At 41.6% G+C, this 22,521-nt stretch overlaps 1 protein-coding gene across 13 annotated transcripts; it reads right to left on the bottom strand.

Moving 5' to 3' along the window:
• Positions 1-79: 79 nt before the first annotated feature.
• ppfibp1b (PPFIA binding protein 1b) lies at positions 80-20,584 on the bottom strand. Of its 13 annotated transcripts, none has more exons than XM_080475560.1 (27): positions 20,390-20,584; positions 13,903-13,984; positions 13,125-13,330; positions 12,160-12,249; positions 11,834-11,947; positions 11,383-11,514; positions 10,680-10,772; positions 9,172-9,289; positions 9,010-9,054; positions 7,334-7,395; positions 7,151-7,235; positions 6,674-6,732; positions 6,119-6,216; positions 5,275-5,347; positions 4,979-5,153; positions 4,561-4,593; positions 3,745-3,886; positions 3,504-3,635; positions 3,161-3,311; positions 2,924-3,035; positions 2,697-2,785; positions 2,271-2,393; positions 2,066-2,191; positions 1,787-1,975; positions 1,314-1,472; positions 1,152-1,217; positions 80-1,071 (listed from the first exon to the last, which is right to left on the bottom strand). In XM_080475560.1, exons 2-27 carry the CDS (start codon positions 13,964-13,966, stop codon positions 988-990), a joined length of 2,820 nt encoding a protein of 939 aa, XP_080331686.1. In that variant the 5' UTR covers positions 13,967-13,984; positions 20,390-20,584; the 3' UTR covers positions 80-987. The 13 variants fall into 13 exon arrangements, with proteins under 13 accessions (XP_080331686.1, XP_080331688.1, XP_080331680.1 ...); XM_080475562.1 differs by having other exon boundaries at positions 5,290-5,347; XM_080475554.1 differs by having other exon boundaries at positions 5,290-5,398; positions 13,897-13,984; positions 20,390-20,578.
• Positions 20,585-22,521: the final 1,937 nt, after the last annotated feature.

The raw sequence follows: 22,521 nt of genomic DNA, 5'->3' as shown, positions 1-22,521 counted from the left end.
GTGTGATTCTGATTTCTCCCAGTGGCTCCCTCAGTTCTTCTGTACGAGCAGATTCAGTTTACTCAAGAAAATACTCAAATGGTTTAAGTTACTTTATTGTTCTTAGTAACTGAATTGGTACAAAAACAAAAAAAAAGACCCATCTATTTTCTCAGGTATGAACGGCGTGTTGCATTACAACATGGTTTTATGACACAGATCAGAATATGCTACTATATTTTTCCAAAAATAACATTGTGTGTCAGGCAATAGGTTTCCATTTCACATCAATTTATGGTAAAAAAACCCCAAACAAAATAAAATCAAGCTCTTACATGAATGAGCTGGAGTTCAACACCATGCAATGATATTTATGATGTTTTGTATTATGTATAAATATGCGAAAAGTCATGAGTACTACTAGAAACGGTCAAAACAGGATAAAATAGGAGTGTTGTCTCTTAATTAGCAGGGTTCAGTTGTGTAGAAAACATAGCAGCGGCTGGAATCATTAATTTATACTAGCTTTAAAAAATATATCAAAGGAATCCTCTCTGTGGATTAATTCTGCCAAGTTTTCTATTTCTACCAACAAGTCCATCCGTTTCTTCCGCCGTCTCCAGTCAGATTTATTATACATATATTAAATCTATATTAGCACTTTCTGGATGTCGTTTATCTGCTGGTTGACACCTCCTTTCTGACATGAACAGAAAGGTGAAAGCATATCCCTCAGTAAAACATTTCCAGAGACCAGCTGGTGAGCAAACAGTGGTGTTGTCCTAAATGTTTCCTCCGACATCAGACGGCAGTGACAGAGTTAATCGTTTCCACTGGACTGGAGGAGTTAACGCCACCATTTCTCAAAAACGGCTCTTCTTTGAATGGGACACTAGAGAGTGAAATGTGGGAGCATTGTTGAGGGTTGTTGGGACAAGTCTTTGTGCGAGTGGAGAGGGTTGGCACAGAGTTTCATTCACAGCAGGACCAGGTCCGAAGCCGACGCTCTCACGCAGTGGAGTCCTCGTCTGTTACGCTGGGGTTCGGTGAAGTCGAAATCTCTTTGAAGAATTCATCGTCCTTTAGCATGCTCTGGTGGAAGAAAGAAACAGTCGCCTTGTGATCAATGAAAACAATATGTCTAGTGTGCGGGCCAACGTTCACATTCCTACCGTCAGGTTCTGAATGCCTTCAGAGAAAGCTCCGATCTGTCTCACAGTTCCTTCAGAATCATCCATCTGTGAAAAGACCGGTTTCACATGAACAGAGATTTCACCGAGGTCGTCCAGCCAGACAACAACAGATCACTTGATTGGGAAAGAACAAAAGCTTACCTGGTCCAGTCGGTCGAGGTCATCTTCATAGATTTGAAGCTCAAAACCTTTCTGGAAGCTTCGTCCTTTTGGCATTTCCACATCCATCGGACACACGTACTCCTCATTCTCCTCCGCCTTTTTCTTTCTTCCAAAGTTACCGAAGGACAGCTTCTTTGGCTGGTTTGTCCCAGGAGAGAGATGAGAAAGTTCAAGTTTACAGAAATCTTTTTGAATGGCTCAACCTCGATACTTAACAAGTGCACAACTGCTGCATGGCTTGTTTGGTTACAAGTTTATTTCAGGCTCTGAGACATTGTCAAGGCAGCAACCTAAAGCTTTTTGTCAATTCAATATAATAATCCCAATTTGAAAAATCCCTCAAGAGAGAAAACTTTCTTTATGATATTTGTAACTTTGGGAACCTGAATCCATTTCTTAAGTAGTGCCAATCCTATTCCTAGTCAGTTACTCTTCAAGAACTAGTGTATTACCTTGACTTTGGCGGTGGCAGTAAGCAAAGCGTAGTCTGGGTTCTCAAGACACTCCTGCTTGAGCTGCTGGGCTTCTGAGCCGATGAGCAGGTTGAAGTGTGTGGCGAGGTGCCGACGGAGCAGAGTTTTGTTTGGAGGGATGTTCAACAACAGTGCCATGGTCTCCACGTTAAACCGCGGCTCTAGAACCTGAGCAGGAGGTGTACAAAGAGCCGACGTTTTTGGGAGCAGAAATTCGAGGAGCGATTCCCCGTAAAGCCGAACAGGAAACGCTCTTACCATCAAGCCTCCATGCACGCCGCTGCCTCTCAGGTTGGGTGCATATTCAGCAAGATCCGCAGACCGCAGCCACTCCATCACCCTGTGGTTAGTCCACTGGGAAATCTCTGCAGGTGAAATATTGTTCTATGGACACAAAGCACAGAAAGTAAGTAAGAGAGGTTATTTACATACGGCAGAACGGCAGAGGTCAAAATCAACGCACCTCATCTGATGGTCTGCGTCGCAAACAGTTTGGCTCATAGTTGTTGAGTCGGAGGACCTGAATCGCTCTTTTGATGCTCAGGTGATGCAGGACGCTCCCCACCTTCAGAGAAAGCAGGTCGTCCTTTGGAACAAAGGAGAAACATTTAGTAACTGCTCACAGTGAACATCATCGGGAAGAACTCAACTGAAAATGACAGTCAATCACTGTTGCTGCAAAAAAATGAGTCACTGGTCGAACAGACGCTCTCAATGCATCCATGCTGCAACATTGCCAGAGGCGTCACTGCCGCCACGGACAACACAGAGCGTGTGAGCAGGCCCTCTCAAGCGGCGCTCATCAGACTTTGTATGCAGTAACTCTAACGTGAGATGGCAGTGGACTCATCGGGACTCCGTATCCGCAGGGTGTCTTCACAACACTTACCACTGTCATGTAGTGCAACATGCGACCGTCCACCCTCCCCTCATCGAACTGGGTTTTATACTGAGGCAGCCCGATGTCATCCAGCCACCCTGAGAAGAAGCACAAAGGCACATATGAATACAGTAATAGTGACTGTGAAGTATATTTGATGATTGCTGATTTTCTTTATTTTTTCTAACAGAGTACTAATACTCCGACTGCTGTCTTGGCTGACAGCTGCTACTCACTGGTCACCCAGTTGTAGTCAAGCTTTCCCTTGTTGTCCTCCTCCTCTGAGCCGAGGGCCTGCAGAGCCAGCTGCAGCTTCTTTCTGTGCAGCGGAGGTTTGATGCCCAGCTCCTGCACATGCACGAGAGAAGATGAGAGAGCAGCACCAAGGTCGTTCAGGTAAACCAGATCAAGTTGCACACAGCAATGACTCTGCATGTCTGCAAGCATTATTAAATTCTTCTGCTTCATCTCACCCTCTCCAGGTCCTGTTGCGAGGCCTGTAGCAGTGTCTGTCCAGAAGACACCCACACCCGAGCCATGTTCACATAAAGACCAAGCCCCTGCTCCTGCAGCCAGCTACAAACCTGATCCTTTGACCAACGAGCAAACGGAGCATCCACATCACTACCAGAGCAAATTAAAAACAAAGAAGCATTTAAAAAAAATAAAACAACCGTCACTTATGGGAGAACATTTAATGTCTGTGCAGCTTCAACAAAGAGGACTTTGTCAAAATGTTTTCATTCTCTTCAGTTTACTGTGCTACCATGAACCACATCCTGACCTCCATTAATTCCGCTCAATGCACAGACTCACTTGTTGGTTCGTTGGAGATCACGAGACCAACCCAATCTGGGTCCTGCTGTGGCTCGCACTCCTCCACGCTTGAACTCGCCCTCTGGTAGATTATCGTCCAAGTTGAATGTTGTGGATTGGCTCCTTTTCAGCCTAAAAATGCAGGACATTACTCAATAGACATTTAAGCATCATCACAGTAAAGCTCTCTGCTGAAAAAAGAAAAATATAGAGTCCAATAATCCTGTTATTTTGTACTCACTTTCCAAAAAGTTTCTTTATTCCTTTGGATTTTTTCCTGCTCTCTGGAGTAGTGGGGAGCGTGTGAGTGCTGTCGCTGTTCGTCGACCTCTGCGGCATCCCGGCCAAATCCAGATGGTCAGTGCCCTGTCGCTCAGTTTCCGCTGTGCAAATAAAATGCCCACAGAACATCATCAACATCATGAGCATTAGTGTGGGAGACGAGCAGCGATCGCCGGAGATGGAGCCGCTGCAGAGGCCCAGAAAACACTGAGAGACACATGAGGACTCCGAGACCTAGACAGAGCGAGGGGTCATGGCAGTGGGCTTTCAAAGCAATGTGCTCACTAGTATGCATGCAGCAGACGTGTCGATGTCCGACTGGACTGGAATCAAAAAGGGTTTACCTGAACAGTTCTCTTGTTTTACACTTTTAGTAAGACGCATTCAAAATCCAGAGAAATACATATTTTTGTCCCAATAACTGCACGTCGTCAACACAGATTTGTGTTTGTGGAAAGGCTTTGATAGAAATAAAAAAAAATAAAAAAAAAAGTGAAGCAAATACATGCAGGGATTCAGGCAACACACACACACACAATGCAGCACAAGCAGCCATCGCAGAACAAATGTTGGGCGGACAACATTTCTGGAATGAAGAGAAGTTATGAGGATGTGACTGTTACTACTGGAATCTACTAAGAAAAACAAAAGATGTCAGCTGAATAGATGCGATTAGAGAAGGCGTAGAGGGAGGCTGGGGGAACAGGACGTCTTGGGTAGTTCTCTTTGCCTCTCTGGAGAACTACAGCGACGCCGTTCGTGGTCTATACTGTACCTAGCATAGGCGCACTTGCACTCCTGCTGCGGTCTTCATGTGTTACAAAGCACACGACACACGGCAGGATCCAACAAAGAGAGAACAAGACAAGAGGGCAGAAATTATGATTGAAATAATAGTAAGAAACGGGAGGTGGACCTCAGACATACATGTGAAATGTGCAGGGAAAGAGACACCAGACGGACAGCGTTCAGCAGCGTGGAGACACACTCCCAGAGTTAAATAGGAACCACAGTCTTGTGTGGGCTGCAAATTATGGTGTCGGTCCATATAGTGGAGTCCTTGGGTGTGGCTTTTGGAAAATGACGACTTCAAGGGTAAAAGTAAAACCAACAAGAAAATCTAAAATCTTGTCAACAGTCTGCTTAATGTCACACAATATCAGCATCAATCCCACCGTGTGCTCCGCTCTTACCAAGGTTGGGGGTACCGGATGGCTTCTTGCCCCCACGGATTTTGAAAAAACCCTTCCCAAAAGATGAACGAGCCTTTCTCGAGCCGAAGCTGTCATCCTCTGAGGTGGCAGGCAGGGTCGCAGAGGGACTCATGGGAGGCTTTTCACTGAGGTTACTGATCTCTTCACCGGCGCTCTGATTGAAACAAGCAATAGAACACTGATATTTGCACAAAGTGTCATGATGAAATGAGCTTTACTGAGAAGGAATGGAGGCTTAGACTCATACAAAACCTCGGTTTTCCTAGAAAAAGTACCTTTTCTTCCATTACCTTCTCATCAATGCTCCCATCCAGATGTGCGTGACTCCCAGTCTTGGCGCCGTCTTGGCTAACGAAAGGACAAGTCAAAACAGTGAATCCTCTCACTACGGCAGTGCAGCTGAAACATGAACGCCGATCTTTATCAGTCCAATGAATCATCAGACAATATGATCAATCATGGGCTGCAGACAAAACACTTGCCTGTTTTCTCAAAGCATGCATGTTTTTGTAGTTGTGAATGCTCACAGTTGTGAATGCTGTTTTATTATTACTAGGTCTGCATTCTAAATAAAAAATGCTTGAATCCATGTTTGTTTAATACATAAATGAAGTTATACAACATCAAGAGCTTACAAGGAATATGATCATTATCTAGCATTTTGAGAACAAAAGAGAATTTACAGTTTTTTGGGATTTCTTTTAAGCAACACAGCCGTTGGGAGACTTTGTGAAGTTATTAGGCAAAAGCAGTGTTACTGACATATGTTTATTTGTGCAGAGCCAATCTTAGGTGAATGTGGCGTTGCGCCACGTGTTTGACTTCGACATCTCATTGTTCTCTGTCTCTTGCATAGTTTCCTGTCACACTCCTGCAAAATGAATACAATAGAATCTTTTTTCCCCATCATGCCATGGTTCCTTCATAAGTGACCCTAAGACATCCCACCTCTTGTGGCTATGCGGGACTGAACAGTTATCAATAGAAATTTTGTGTTCAAAATCAGCATTTCAGATTTTTTTTTTGTATGAATTTTTTTTTCTTCAATAAAAAACCCCCAAAACGCACCAACATGAAAAGCTCTGAGCACGAGTGTCATTCAGTCAATCGATATCCTACCTTTCAGAATCTGCTGCTCCAGACTGTGATATTTGTTCTGGATCAGAAGGACTTGGTGACGGAGACGTCTCTTCACTCAGCCCATTGAGACTCTCCAGCTGATCAGAAGAGATCAGGATGAGAAGGAAAAGCAGAAGGACATAAAACTTTAGCCTCGATGCTCTGTTTGGATGTTGTGAAAGGTCTGGACATGTGCTTCGAGAACTGACAGAAGATGTTATTCTATTAATTGGCTGTCACGTCCTTCTGGATTCATTTTAGACGTGCGAAATTAGAGTGAGGTATTGGTGAGAGTGATTATTTTACTGGGCATTTTCAAGTTTAATGAGATGTGAAGTTGCTTGAAGGGAAAAAATGTTAAGATCTTAACTACAACCAAAGTCGTTTTTATCTTTTACTCATGAAATATTTAGTATCAAGGACAACAAAAACAACAAGCACTGTTGTAAGCCTCTCTTTTGATATTCTTTTAAGACTTCACTTAAGATTGCTTAAATCATTTTGTGAGGAAAAAATGTTGTTTACTGTTCGTACAATCAATGATTCTATACAAACCTCATCCGGGCTCTTCCTTTTTAGATGTTCAACATCTGTAACGTCCTGCTTTTCCAAATCTGCAGACACCGCAATAGGAGATGGGAATGCTGTGAATCCATCACTGGGAATCTCAACATTCTCATTTTCTTTGTTTTTCTCTTAAGATGACAATAAACGAGAAGTAAAAATGTTAAATATGGTCTCTAAAAATCAAGGCGAGACCAGTTGCTCTTTTCACTGATTATATAGATGACCAAGAATAAAATTAATAGAATTTGTTAAAGGAAGAAACACTTTTTTTTTTAACTATGGCACACAAAAAAAGGTCGCCATAAATACTACAATTACAATCATTAAGAAAAAAAAAAAGATATTTAAAGTGGAGAGAGAGAGAGAGAGAGAGAGAGTTGTAAATATGTTCAAAAACATTTGGGTTTCACCAATTTCAGTCGCTCTTTATCTGTGACATGAGATGAATATTTCTTATGTACCGACCTTTCTTTCCCTGCACCGACATCACCATCTCCTGAACTTTCTTGTACCGCAGAAGTGACTGCTTCAGTTCCTCAATTTTACGATCCTACAAAAAGGAAAAGAGAAGTGAAATGCAAAACAAATCCAGATTTCGGATTGAATCTGAAATTTACTGCGAAGGGAATTCCAGGGGGTCAAATGTACCTTTTCATCGTTTGCCGCCATCAACGACTCAACTGCCTTTTTCATTCTCTGCACTTCCACATCTAATGAGGAACAGCAACAAGTTCAGAAAAAGAAGTGCATTGTGAAGAAACTTTACCAGAACACTTGAGCCTGAGAACACAGGCGTGCACTGTAGATGTAGCGCACCCAGACGTTACAAGTTACAGCGACACGGTCATTTAATTGTCTGCGTTGAAGAAACGCTTCAAACTGAGAAACAGTGGTCCTGAATGAGGAGCCAACTCACGTTTGACTTTGTAGAACACTTTTACTTTTCGGAACAAACACCGTCACGGCGCTCAGTCAGTTACTGATACCGACAATTCGGTCTGGATGCTTCAGGTCATCTGTACTCATATATAAGTCTTAAAGAGTACTTCAATTGGAGATTAAGTAATCGTATTGACTGCACATATTGTATGTTTTATTGTCTAACTCAAGCGAAATTGGATCATTTGTAGGATCATGCATTTCTAGATATGATTTTCTGGGTACACAATAAATAAATAAAAAAAACATCTTTGAAGTGAGGAAGAGGAATGTGATTTGGATCGGCAGCTTATATGACAATCAACAGCTGAGGGGAATTTTATTTCTGAGTTTATTAAGATACTTTAGATGATAACCTCCGGGTGGCTGCCTGACAGAAGCTTCGTGTTGCTGCAGGACAATGACCCTGCACATCTAAGTATACTGATGACTGAGTGCCATCCATGAAAGAAAACCCTCCCAGTCAAACGACACACATTAACCAGCAAAGAGTGTAGAATGACCTCAAGAGAGCCTTTCATACCGTGACGTCCTAAAGATACTGAAAAATTTAGTTTTATTTAAATGTCATAAATGCTGACAGAGAACATTTGTTCTCACTCACTTTTTCTCTTTTCACAACATTTGATGGGCACATTAAATAAAAACAATGAAACCAAAAACAAATATAAAATGTTTGTGTTATTAGCTTTTGTATCCTGAGTTATTGAGCTCCAACCCTGACACTTTTTCTCGCCATAGTATCAGTATTTAAACATGCCGAAGCAATAAGTTGCCGGATGAAAATCATCTTTAATAGTCAGGATCAGTGCATGTGCAGAATCATGTTGTCAGTGTGCGTGCTGTTGATGAAAAATAAAATTGTTCTACATAGGTGCACAAATATGACAACAACTTTTTGTACAAAGTTACCATCAGACAAACGGTAAACAAGACAACAGGTCTGGTTAGCGGGAAAAACAGTGGGCAGAGGTTTAGAGGATGTGGAGGAGAGACATCAGGGAGAACAGGAGGTGATTATTGTTGGAGGACATGAGTCAGAAGGATGAGTGAGCAGCCTGAATGGTTATAACAAACAGTCCATTCCTCATTCTTGCCAAAAAACACAAAGCAAACAAATCTTGTTGCTAGTTTAGGCTGGACATTCAAAAACACAGTGATGGATGAAGACTGCAGAGATGTTTTTTCGATCAAACAAACACTTGGAAATTAAAAGCTGAACAGTTTGACTTTGAAGTGGTGCTCTTTGGTCGGGTGCTTTGCACTCCAACGGGTTACAATGGACAAGCAAAGTTCAGATGGCTCATGCCCATTCATGCAAACAGGACTTGGAATGGGTGCAATCGTTAAGTGCAGCATGAACACAAACAGCAAACCCCCCTTACGTTTTTCTTTCAGCCTCTTTCTAAGAGTTTCATCTGGATGAGAAACTAAACAGGACAAAACATCAAAAACAATAACCGGCTGTAGGACATTAGTCCAATGCTTTGGTCATTACAAACATGTATTCAAGTAAATGAAGAGACTCATCGCCATTTGCTTCCCACCTCGCTCTGTGGGATCTGTGCTGCTGGAGGCAATGGCTGTAAAGCCCGTTTCATCCTGCACTCTTCTCATCTCTCCATCTTTGCCCTCCAGCTGCCTCCTCACCATGGCCAGCTCCTCCTGTGAGATAGAGGACAACATTGAGAAGATTTCCTGTGTGCAGACGCCTGCCCCCCGTCCCCCCCCCCCACCCCCACCCCACACTACAAACAAACCACAACAAAGGTTCAAAGACGCTAGCGTGGCGTACAGGCACGCAAGTCAACACCTGCTCAATGGGTAAATGTGCGTGAGGTGAGGTGGGCGGTAAACACCGACAACTGGGAGGGCTGAGGTCATAACAAATATACAAGCAGTCATGAAATCATGTCGAAATGACCAAAACAAGAGTTAAGGAGAGACACAGTGAGGTGTAAAGTGGTTCAAGACAAAAAAAAAATGAGAACGTCAGGGGGAAAAGGAAATCAGTAGGACAAGTGCAAAGAAGGAAAAGGGACAGAAAAAAAACTGAGGTTTGCCAACTCGCCACAAAAACCGAAAATTAAAGCATACCTGTGGTTTAAAAAAAAAAAAAAACAGAGAGTGTTTGCTAAAACTGGTACTTTGTAGATGCAGGCTTGAGGAAGTGGTATTTCTGTCTACACTTGACAATCTACATTTTACTGAATTACATGGTTTAGCAAATCAAGTTACTCCAATGTTTGCAAAAATGACATCATTTTGTTAAAACTGATGAAAAAAAGCCTACAGCAAGCTGGAACGGTGTATTTTCTTCTCTCAAAGGAAATAAAAAAAAGAAAAGGGACCAAAGGGAGAGGTCAAAAACCATAATCATACGGCAGGCACAACAATCACCCTGAGAAAAAGCAAACCTTCATAGCCTGGAGTTTGTGCTCTTTCCTCTGTTTCTCATATTGCAACTGGCCCATTTTGATTTTCAGGCTAGAAAGCTTGGCCATTAGAGACTACCAGTAGAGAGAAAAGCCAAGGAAAAGGAGAAATAGAGATGCAAGAAGATGTGACGTCAAAAGAGGTCAAGAGGTAAACTATCCAAAGTCAAACAAAGATATTTTAGGTTTAAAGTACAAGTACATCACATAAGCTGAGCAGTAATTCAGACACTAGTGCTGTTTCAAACTCAGCGAGCAGCACCTGGAAAATACTCTTGGGTTTTCACTCAATATTTTTTTTATTTTTGTTTGGGGGGGGGGGGGGCTTACTTGCATGGTGATTTCAAAATTGAATATGATAATAACATTGTAAATAACTACAGCTCTAACACAAATCCAATTTAACTCCATTGTTATGTGTAAACAGAAACAAATGTAAAGCATAACCCTGTATGGGCTAAAGTGTGGCGTGGATGACTTTATCCAGTTCGTAGAACATGAAAGAACATTCTCTTGAGCTGATGAGGACGAAAATGTTCTGAAATATAAAACCAGACGGAAAGTTTCTGTACAAAATCAAACTTTGTTAAAGACATACAAAGAGCTTTTCAACAACACACCTTGGTGGATTTAAGTTTCTTTTCGTACTGTAGTTTTTCACCCTCCATGTCTGTCAGTCTGTACCGCAGTTCGTTAATTTCAAGAATCAAGTCCTGGAGGAAAAACAAGTGCATGTCAGAGTGATGCAGGAGATGATTCAAATGCTAGAAATCAAACTTTTCCTCAGTAGGCAGTCATTGTGTCATATGAACCTCTTTATAGCAGAAATTGGTGCAGTGGCACACGATGAAGCGCTCCTTTACAGTTAGTTTCCTAGAGAGTGTTTTGTAGAAGCGGCTTGGTACGAGGGGAGGAAGCTGCTTGTAGAGAAGCAGTGATTTATGTGCTGTGAGGCGAACATGGACAGCAGCTTTTTGTTCCACTGGGGTGGAAGAGACGGCCGCGCAGCTCCAACAATAACGTGACAGGGTTTGAAAGCTATCCAAGCATTATGCTGCATGGCTCCTCTGGGGACAGATAACGCCCCATTATTTGTGACTTCGCTCTGACCTCTTCATTTTTACAGAGCCTGGAGCCAGAAGGAATACACCAGAGAAAAAGAGCTACTCTGTGCACAGTTGCTTTTAGGCTGATAATAGAATAAGGCTTTGTGCACACAGGTGTGTGTGTGTGTTGTGGGGGGGGGGGGGGGGGGGGGGTGTTTAACAGAAAGGAAAACCAAAAGACAAAAAGAAGTATTGTCTCCCCAATTAGTTCACATACCTCGCTGTCCCTAAACCTGTCATCAAAGTGCAGTCTGTCCTTCTCCATGGAGTTGAGCTTCAGCTTTAGGTTTGACACTTCAGACATCAGTTCAACCTTCTGGTTCTCCAGTGCACCTCTGCACAGAAGCTCCTGCAAAAACCAATGAAGACCAGAAAAAAGTGTTGTGGCTGTGTTTTAGAAAAATAAAAAAAATACAAATAAACACTGACCGAACAAGCGCTGTGGCTGCAAATGCAAAGACTCGACACAGAATGCAGTCAGTCGTATCTCTGTGACACACTGAGCATAAGCAGGAGAGACGCAGCATCACACCGGAAGATTTGCATTGAACAAGCAAATGTCCACTGACAAGAGGACGTAAACTCAGATATTTCGTCGTGAGCTCAGATACAGCCCCTCAAATACAAACCCTGCGTAGCTTAAACATGAAAAGGAGACAATGACACACCTGTTGCAGCATCTCCTCAGTGGCATTAAGTTTCTCCCTGTGCTCGTCCAAACACAAGTCCAGATCTCGAATCTTTTCTCCCTGAGCCTCCACCTGGTCTGTCAGCACACTCACCTGCATGGAGCAAACACGTTTTAACAGACATCCTCTTGTCTGTTTCACCAGGCAGGGTGACAATCGATAGGAAATACCAAAGATAATATTGTGATAAGAGACTCGAGATGTCAATCATTCTTGAAATAAAAATCTAATAATAATATTTTTTTACCGTATCACACGGCCTCAGACATCAGTTGTTATTAAAATAGATTTCGCTGCATGTTTACCTGTAGCACCAACGACTCTTTATCGCTCTCTAGTCGGGAAAGCCTTTCCTGGTAGTGATCCCCTCCACTCAGAGAAATGTGCCCATTGGTCTTCATGGAGCAAAAAATATATGAGTCAGACAATTAGGAAAGAAAGAAGTAGAGCTTTTCCAGAGCAGAGCAGGACAGACAAATTAATCAATTAAGCCGATATATTTTTTTAAAATTCTGACGTTTCTTTGTCCGACATTCTCAGAGATGAAACTCCTGACGCCATTGTGTGACAGACGGTCAAGCTTTACTCCGGGCAAACAAAACCTTACATGGATGAGGAGTCTGCTCACATTCAGCGTGTTGTAAACGGAGTGAGTTACTGCATCACACAAAAACTCTGTCTGGCAGGCAGCCCACCACTCTCCAAAACACTGCGCTGCTTCCCGAGAAGTCCCGAGAAGCGCGTTTCTTACCACACAGCGCGACTGACGGAAGACATCCCATCTTGCATTCCCAGAAAGCTCAGCAGAACAGGACGGTCATGTTTTCGCTTAGCAAACAATTCAGCTGTATAATGTGAACAGTGGATTGTTTGCTCATACTGCCCTGCATTTCATTGAGGTCTAATGTAGCACTCAGGCAAACATTATTCAGATTCAAAACCAGTAGCAGTACTTTGTGGCCAAGTCATAGAGGACATCCCAACAACACAGCTTAGAATACTTTCTAAAAGCAAACATGAAAGTAACCTGAAGCTTTTCTGCAGTGATACAGCTGTAACTTCCGTCTCTGGCTCGATGCCAGGATGAAGCAGTGACGTGACATTACCTGTGGAAATGATCTACCCTGAGGCTGTTCGGATGGTGATTGAAAAGAGAAATGTGTGCGTTTATAAACCTGAATACCTGAGTAACATTTAATCAATGAAACTACAAATGCTATTTTAGAGAAAGTCTCATGCGGCATGTATTTCCCCTTTTTGATTGTCTCACCATGTGACTGTGGAGCCACTCCACCAGGCTGTCGGCGGTGGAGTCGGGGATCTGACAGCGTAGACTCTCCCTCTCCTCCGTGTCCATCAACTCCAGGACGCCCCTCAGGTCTTCCAAAAGGTGAAGTGCTCGCAAGCTACCCATGAAAGGAGATGTGGGCGACTGGCAGTCGAACAAACCGTTGGAGTAGTCCAGAGCCTTTGAGCCTGGAGCAAAGAAGCACAAAGGGGGAGAATGAAATATTAGATGGGACTGCAATCCAAAGATAGACACAGATGTGCCATCTGTTGTAATTATTTTGACAGGTTTGATCATGTTCAAGAGCTGATCTTAGTAGCACAAAGAGACATTCTGTCACTCGTGTTTATAGTAGTAATGTGTCAGTGACTGGATCAACCTGCTATCACTGGCTGAAATAAAAGTAGAAAATTGAAGATTCATACACAACAGAATATTATCTTACTCACTTAAGCACCACTGGAATACTGGTGAATTTGGCATGGAGCCATACAGCTCAATTGAACACAACAAATGTTACTATATCTCCGACAAACATGGAGCTCCAAACATCACATGACAACAACCTCAAATGTCAAGTCGGCAACAAATCAAGGAAAGGGACCATTAAAGTCTTATCAGTGTTGACTCAACCAGAGAGCTGCACAGGAGACTTTGGAGCTCTCTGCTTAAACACAGATAAAAAATATAAAACCACAACACGAGAACATTATGAGCTAAAAAAGAAAGATAAAATGTTAAGGCTGCCAGATACCTTTACCTGCGATGATGCCGTCCATCTGCTCCAGGGCCGCCGCCAACATGTCGCTGGCATCAGACATCATCTTCAGACACTGATGAACCTTTAAAGAGCAATAAAAGAGTGGAAGATATCAGTATTATCACCTCTACCAGATTCAATCATGTTAAATATTTTTTTGCCACATTTGAAAACCACAACAATGTGTAAGGATTAACAATCCAGACATTATTCAGGTGTAAAACTCCAAGGAAGCAGATTATTCTGAAAAGGAACCTTTTAAAAAAACAAAAAAAAACTCTCACTTTTTCCTATGAACCAACCAAAAGTACAAGCGTGGTGGAATTTACAACAATGAATGGATGAAGCCCATAAAATCTTAGTTTAATCACTGACGAAGAAACAAGTCATTGCTTCTGCTGCTTTGGGTTACGAGACGGGAAGATTTGTTGTGTGTGAAGTGATAAAAACCAGCAGAGATGTTGCAGAGGAATTTGGCACCCAAGCACAGTAACAATGACAAGAAGTATATCGCGACGAAAAGGGCTCCAACCCAGAAATTAAGCTGTAACAGTAGCACATCCTCTGAATACTAAAAAAGGACTGTGGCTGGTAAAATACTATGTTTGTGAGACATGCCGATCTGAGAGAAACGGCATCTAAACAGTCGCGTGATAAAAAAGCATTTGTGGCAGCTGTGAAAAACAATGACTGTAGAAACAACTTAAAACATAAGCTTTGTTTGGTTCCTCTATTTCGGCTTTACGCTGGAGGGTTCTTTATGTAAATTTCATCAGAGTAAAACTAATGAATAATGTATTTCAGAAGACCAATCAGGCTATTTACCTAAGTTAATGGCACACGCAATGTCCGGCCAATAGGACACAGGATACTTTGTCTAGAGCCTAGTGAAGAGACATTTAAGTGTCCCAGACTGGACATCTGGCCCAAATAGCACAGCAGGCTCTTTATCTCTGAATGTTTGCTCAAAACACACTGCTGCATATTCTCATGCATGCTAAAACATGCTTACAGAAACGCTCATCTGCACACAAACCCCCTCCTCCACCTCTCGTCAGCCGCCTCAGTTCCTGGGAGTGGCCAACACTGGGACATAGCTTTATTTTCAAACTTTATGGACGCCACCCGCAGACCACGCACTGTTATTTGAACATTACTGTGGTCACAATTTCCATTATGTGCCAAATAGGCATGTACTAAAACATACCACCCCTCACATTAAACAACAGGCCGAGAACAGATGAGAGGAACCGTTTCTCTTGCCATCACTCAGCTTTATAGTAAAACAGTGCATGGTCGGTCTGCAACATTAAAGTTCTCAATGTCATTAACAGCTTTTTCCTCTGCAGCCCTTGTTTGTCCCACTTTTGCAGGGAGGGACACACTTTAGATGACATTTGAAAAAAGACATAGCAAAGAGCAGACTTTGAACACTTACGTTCAAAAGACAGGCAGAAACAAAGTAATCCAATGATATTGCCTTTAAGTTTAGTTTATTTATTTCATTCACTGTTTTTAGGAAACACTTAAAGACATTCATTCAAATGAAGAACCGAAATCAAGACCTGATAATGTTCTTATCAGACAATCAATCAAATCTTTCTGGTGTTAAGGTGAGTTGTGTATAACAACAGCACAGTGGCCTCAGAAACAAAAGAAACAGGCTGGATGTGATCGCCGGACACCTGACCGAGTCAGCATGCGATTATGTCAAGGAGCACAGCAACAATATGATTTGCGAACACTGAAGTCGATTGTGTAAAATTTCTTTGTGCTTTGAGACTTGTTCTTCTAAATTACAGTGCTCTTTCTCCTGCCCCTAATTCACACCTCATTCATCTATTCCACCATGGCAACAGTCACTTTGAAGCGTTTACCTGGTGGGCGGGCTCTGAGAGCAGGGGAGCTCCATCTGATTGGCCAAATATGTTGAGAGGCGGAGCATGAGGCACAGTGTATGGAAATGCAACTAATTATAGTTCGGTCTGTCTTTTGTGCGATGTAGCTTGTAAATGTTGACCTTGCAACTACAAAAAAACTTTCAAAATAATGTGCAGCCTGATTGCACACAATGAAAAGTGGCTTTGAGACTGGAACAGGGGGAAGATAGGCCAGCTGCAGGTGCTGGATGCTGTTGACATGTTGAAGTTCTTCAGGTCAAACGCTTTGGGATGCGGCAAGGATAACGAACTACGGGAGTAGCAGACGTGGAGCATGAATGCAACCACGGCTAGAGCAAAACCAGCCAGCGGGGAGGTGTGTGTGTAGGTGTGTGTGTGTGTGTGTGTGTGTGTGTGTGTGTGTGTGTGTGTGTGTAGGTGTGTGTGTGTGTGTGGGTGTGTGTGTTATAAACTGAGAACAGTGGAGATTGTCAATAATATATCACAGAAACATTTGAGAAGTTCAGCAATGTTGTGCTGTTAAGTTCATGCCCAACTATGTGTACATCTTCGTGCTAGTTTGGATTTAAAATGTCAACAACAGCTGTTTAACTCCGTGTGTCTTTATTGTCCTTGTCTTTAATTAATGACTTCATCAAAACTAGATTGTGATGAGAGCGATTGGACCAATAAATTACTGCACTATTCAAGAAAAAGAACTCAAAGAGAAAATGTTGTTTTGATGCTGGGATTAAGAGATAAATGTGACTAAATCAAAGTATCAACAAACACTGAAGACCATCATTACAGCAAGAAGACAATTCTAAGTATCTTTTAGAAGAGACCAGTCCACACGAGAGAAGGAGGAGGAAACTCCAGCATTAAGAGCACCGTCAGATGGGGGCTCGTGAGGAGTCTAACTGGAATGAAGGCCTGTAGGGCATCGCCTACAAAATCCCGAGTCAGCCTTTCTCTCACAGCTGAAAGGCAAATATGGGTAAGGATAACACATGGCTTTCAGCAAACACACTTCAAACACACCAGGCCAAGACCAGACATGCTGCACTGAAACCTGCTGCCCATGTGTCGGGGCAATTTACAGAGCTTTGTCCTGGATCCAAGGTAGACAAGAGGCTCAGTACAACGACTGACAAATCACAAGGAAGAGCCCTCTGTCCTCTGGTCCCCAGAAGCCTCCATGCTACACTGGTCATACGCAAACACAAGAGAGTTGATTAGCAACAAGATAAGTTTCTTTTACACAACAAAGCCTTAAGCAATGGCAATCTATTAACAATAGAAATCACATATCAAAGAATACACCTTTATATGTTTTGTTATGACTGATTAGGAGGGTACTCCCCTAGAATGTTGAGGTCAATTAATAGAATCGAGGATGAACATGCCTGTACCTTTGTCCACTATTAAAGCATAAATTCCATCTGTGCAATTCTGCCCTCAAAGGAGACATCTCAAAAATCCCAACAAGCAAGCATCGCTTTGCAAAACAAAGTCTCACTGTCTGCCTTTCTATAAGAACCACTTACACCAACCGTAAGACACACAGGCCTTTTGTTCATCATCGGGGTGGGTTTGACTGAGAGGCATAAGAAGACAAAGAGAGAAAAAAAAAAAAAACTGTCTTGCAATGCTACAATACACATGGCGCACAACAACAACACCTGCTTGCAAACCCTTTTCAGATGAAGAGTCTCAAAAACCAACCAGAAGTAAAAGAAACCCACTTTAGAAAGCAGTCCTGCCCCTCGGTGACAACAGCCATATAATCCTCGGAGACATGCAGAGAATAATGAATACAAGAGGGAGAGTGGACCACTATAATTGCTTTTCAAATTCTTCAGCCCTGGTCCCTTTAGGCAAAGAAAGCCGTCATAACTGATCCTCACTGGACAGTATAAAGAGAGCTCAAGTATTCCCGAAGAAAGGCCAAAAAAAGAAAAAAGAAAAGAAAAGAGGCTGTCCTGTAATCTGTTAGTCCTAAATGCCAACTGTGCACAAGCACAGGCAATAAAAAACAAAACGGAGACCTCAAGGTAAATTTGAAGGGAGCCAGAGTTTGCAGACGCAATGCAGCTGACTTTAACAGCCTATGTTAAGACAAGTCGCAATGGTCTTTTTTTTTATTAAAAAAAACTGCCTTGGAGCAGTCTGCTTAGCTTGTTCCTTTTTTTTTTTTTTTTTTTTAATCCAGGTGACGTGACGATTTCCAGAGATATGACTGGATAAATCCAAGTCTCTCCGCATAATGACACTTTCTATGTTTTGACTCATGCGTGCCTTGACTCATTCTTCACCATCACACAATGTTTCCAGGAGGGAAAGTTTCAACTCGGGCTTGCACACCTCGTCCTCTTTTACCTCAATCGGAGAAAAGTCCCTTTTAGAAAGGAAAACCCTTGAAAATTCTCAACAATGCATGTCGCCATTACCTTAGATTTGCTTACTTCACAGACACTGCTTCAGCCATCAATTAGGAACCATGCATAATACATTAAATGCACAAAAAAAAAAAAAAAAAAACCCCTCTGCTGTGATTTGGACAAGGACAATTGCTTGTCTCTAAGCTGTAGGAAGCATCAAGAGAAGAATGGTAGTAAATAAATGTGCCTCCAGTGACTGAATGGGCGTAAAGATACTTGGGCCGTCTGCAGGACTCTGCTCTGGAATAACCTGCAGCTATTTCCAACTTCAGTGAGCAGGCTGAATACATCATCACTAATTTTACACCACCAAACACGGTGTGAAAACAAGATGTGGATACACACCCACACATGCTGAAAACAGAGACGATAAAAAAATACTTGAAAGGCAATGATGCACTAAGTATTGCAATGTCAGCAGAACAAACAAAGGTTTTTATAACAAAATCCTCCCGTCGGGCAAAATAGTTCCCTGCTTGCATGCACAGCACACAGAAAGTCATTTATGCTGGACAGCAGCACACATTCTTTTCATATTACTCACAACTGCACAAGTTGCGCTGTAATTTGACGAAGAAGCTTCTTATCAGTGACATCAGCACCAATTCAGAGAAAGAACATTGGGTTTAAAAAAAATTAAAAATTACATAACTGTTCACATAACTTCACCTGTTTTGTTAAGTACTGAATAAATGAGCAATGCCAGAATCAGTGACTTTTTTTTTGTGACATTCATCTTTAATAAATGCCTCGTGTATTTCTGCTGCAGTGAAGGGCAGGAGGAAGCAGAGCCTTGGGGGTTTGTCAACAAAGTGAGTAGCCTTAAAGGTGTTAGTGAGAACTATAGCAGGAATACGATACCGAGGACATCTGGTATCTGGTTTGGGGAAATGTAAACTGTTTTGGAAAGCGTGAGAAATGCGAGACAAAACAGTTTTAAAGGTCGGGCTGAGGGCAACATAACAACCTTCATTGCTGAAAAAAAAAACTTCCAGACAGTAAAAAAAAAAATAAAAAAAGTTACTCATAGGAGACAAAACATGTATATTTTGACTGTACATACGAATGTATTCACTAGACATAGATTTAGGTTGGTGATAATCACAAATTCATTACTCTTATTTTGTAAGCTTTAAATACCTTTTGCACAGTACATCTTGAGTATGTCATTTCACTCACACTCAAGTCCAATGTGTACCATGTGCGGTACTACATACAAGCTGCAACCAAATACAGCCACTTTGCAAAATCAACATTTAAAAACAGCATGATTACAGTTTTTGGAGAAATGTTATATTTTTTACAGAATTCTTCTCCTTTACATGGACATTAGTTCACATAAATAGTTTTCATGGATGTAGAAATGTGATTACAACGCATGTAATGGGTACAAGTATATTGAATGAAATGTCAGACAAGAGGACAATTAAATCCTGTCAAAAAGTAGCTAGTACTTTAGTGTTTTATACAAACATTACTTTGACGTGTAATTGAGTAGAATCTCAATGTAAAGGAGTTCAGACTTTCAGTATTATTTCCAGATATCTTGATTTAAGATGATTTCTAGTTTTGAAGGCGTCTACTGGTGCGAATTGCACAGAACAGTCAATAAATAGCCCCTTGATGTAAATATATGCTCATCAGAAATCTCAGTTAGTGAATATTCAGTGATCGCATCGGTGAAACGTTGTAGAAAGTAAAGAAGTGTTAAATAAAGAAAAAAGTAGCCTGGGGCACTGGAGACATTAACCACAACGTCTGGCTGACTGTGGAGATGTGGCAGAGTCATAAACTAACCCCAGACTGACTTTTCACGTCAGAGGACACGTTTCAAGCTGTGTTGATAACTTTATGTTTAAGTTGCTGAAACTTTTTTTTTTGGTTGCATATAAGAACAACAGTATGCAGACACTTCGCAATAAACGTGGAGAAACAACCACCCAACACTTGCTCTACACTTTTTAGTCGGATGCTAATGTAATAAAGTGTAGTTACAGCAACCTAAAAAAGTAAGTCATCCTTACTTGCACTCTAAACGTTGATGAAACGTGAGTAAATGCTAAAGAAAAGTGAGATAATACGCTAAGAAAACGTGCACATTCCTCCGAGCGAGCCACTACGGCAGTTGGTTAAAAAAAATCACGGCCACATCATCCGCTAACTTACCGAAACTTCACTCGGAGGAATAAAAAGTAATTCCGCTAGTTTGCCTCCTCTGTTAGGGTGTGCCGCTTTTGTTAAAAACAACAAAAAACTCCACCAGGCTCGGCTTCCGAACTTCTCCGTGCCCACCAGTACTGCCCTCCGTTTGGCCGCATCGCTAGGCCATCATGTCGGAGTGACACAGCCGCTGGAAAAGACAGAACGTCACGGCTGGAAAGCCCCGCCCCTCTCCAAGCCAGGACGAGCCTGATTGGCCGGAAGCGGGACGTCCTGGTGCGTTCCAGTGGCCTGGAAAATATCGGAGACGGCTGTTTCCCTACTGGGAACAACAGTTCTTAGGTAACGTCAGCATTTCACAACACAGGATTTTTATTTGCTAAAAAGCGTCATTTCTTCACTGTACTTCCTGATTTGATTACCAGTGGATAAATATATTGGCTATCTAACCGCAATTACAGCTACTTTATAGACCAAATCCACTGAGCTGAAAATCTGGCCGGTTTTCTCAACTTTTTTGATGGTGGGGGAACGCAGCATAATGAATAACACGCACAGCGCCATCCAGTGATGGGACAGTGTATGTGCAGCAATACGCGTCGTTTTAGAGTGCTGACAAAATAAATCTTTAATGCACAATAGAATATATAATGTTAGTTTGAGAAAATGTTATTGAATCATCAAATAGTCGTTGACCTGAACATTAGAGAATCTCCATCACATGCAATCCTGTTTCACGTTACCTTGTGATTTGTCTTATGTACAATTTGTCTTCTTTTTAAATGTATTTTACGTATTTGTCTGCTTCTTTACTCTTTATATTGATGCACAAAGTCTCAAACATTTGTAATTTCATATTATATGTCACATACAATGACAATAAAGCTATTAAATGGAATTACATTTTAATATTATTGCTAACATAGATAAAATCACCATTGTTGGATAAGAGAGCTCTGAGATGTGCATTAAAGACATGTGCTTGCAAATGAACAAATTATTATTTAATTGTATAGTGGCCAAAGTTAATACAAGCCTCATTATGATATAGTGAGAGTGAAAAAAATCAGGAATTCTACTCAGTTGAGACATTTAAAAAAAATTATTTTCATCATTTAGGTTGCATTTTATGTGGATACTTTGTAGTTTGAAAGTTTGATCACACGGCTTTACTCCTAAAAATGTCTCTCTCTATTGTCAGGCCTTGGCTGGCAGATTAATGTAGTAAAAAGCAAAATATTTTAAACTGAATAGAAAGTGAACAGAAGCAACACGACATTGAAACATCAGCCACAGCAATGTCAAGAACAGTATTGTCATTAAAACAGTTACAAAAGGCTGAAATGAAGAGCAGACATACATTGAAGACCAAAGAGTACTCGTGCCAGAGAGTTCAGTCCATCTAAGAATTACAGTGAGACATTGTTTCACCTCATTTGGAAAAAAAAATTAATAAATGAAATCTACAGTTTTTATCAGAATTCAATTTAGATACATTGCATTGTGGAGGTTAATCTGATTTGAAGCATAAATTAGATATTTAGGAGTATAGCACATATGAGTAAGACATGCAAAAAATACACAAAATTGGCAAAACAACACTTTAAAAGGGATTATACAGAAAATCAAGAGCTCTTATGCAGTAGAGACAATGTGCAGAGTAGCATATGTGCTCAAAACTTTCTAAATGGACTAAATCACTAACACATCAGTTAGTACTTGAAATTTCCATCCAGCTGTTTTATCATTGTTACCTATTATGCGTATTATCACTCAGCAACAGGTCCATTGTGCTAAAGTGGCCTCCTGCTTCAGGGGCCTCTAATAATAATGAGAAAAATGCATTGTTTTATATAGCACTTTTCATGACACTCATAGATGTTATACATTGCATTATTCATTCACTCCAGTATGGAGGTAAACTGCATATGTAACCACAGCTGCCTTGGGGCAGACTGACGGAAGTGAGGCCACCATTTTAAAGCAATCGGCCCCTCCAACCACTCACTTTCACACTGTATTCACCCAGGCAGTTTTTGGGTTAAGTGTCTTGCCCAAGGACACTTCAGCACGCGGGCAAGTAGAGATGGGAATCAAACCTGCAACATTCCGATTGGGAGACGACCTCTCAACCAACC

This window comes from Lipophrys pholis, assembly GCF_963383615.2.
Source record: "Lipophrys pholis genome assembly, chromosome: 11".
NCBI classification, from domain to species: Eukaryota; Metazoa; Chordata; class Actinopteri; order Blenniiformes; family Blenniidae; genus Lipophrys; species Lipophrys pholis.
The sequence above is the reverse complement of the archived record's forward strand: the minus strand, read 5'-3'. Positions and strand labels throughout refer to the sequence as shown.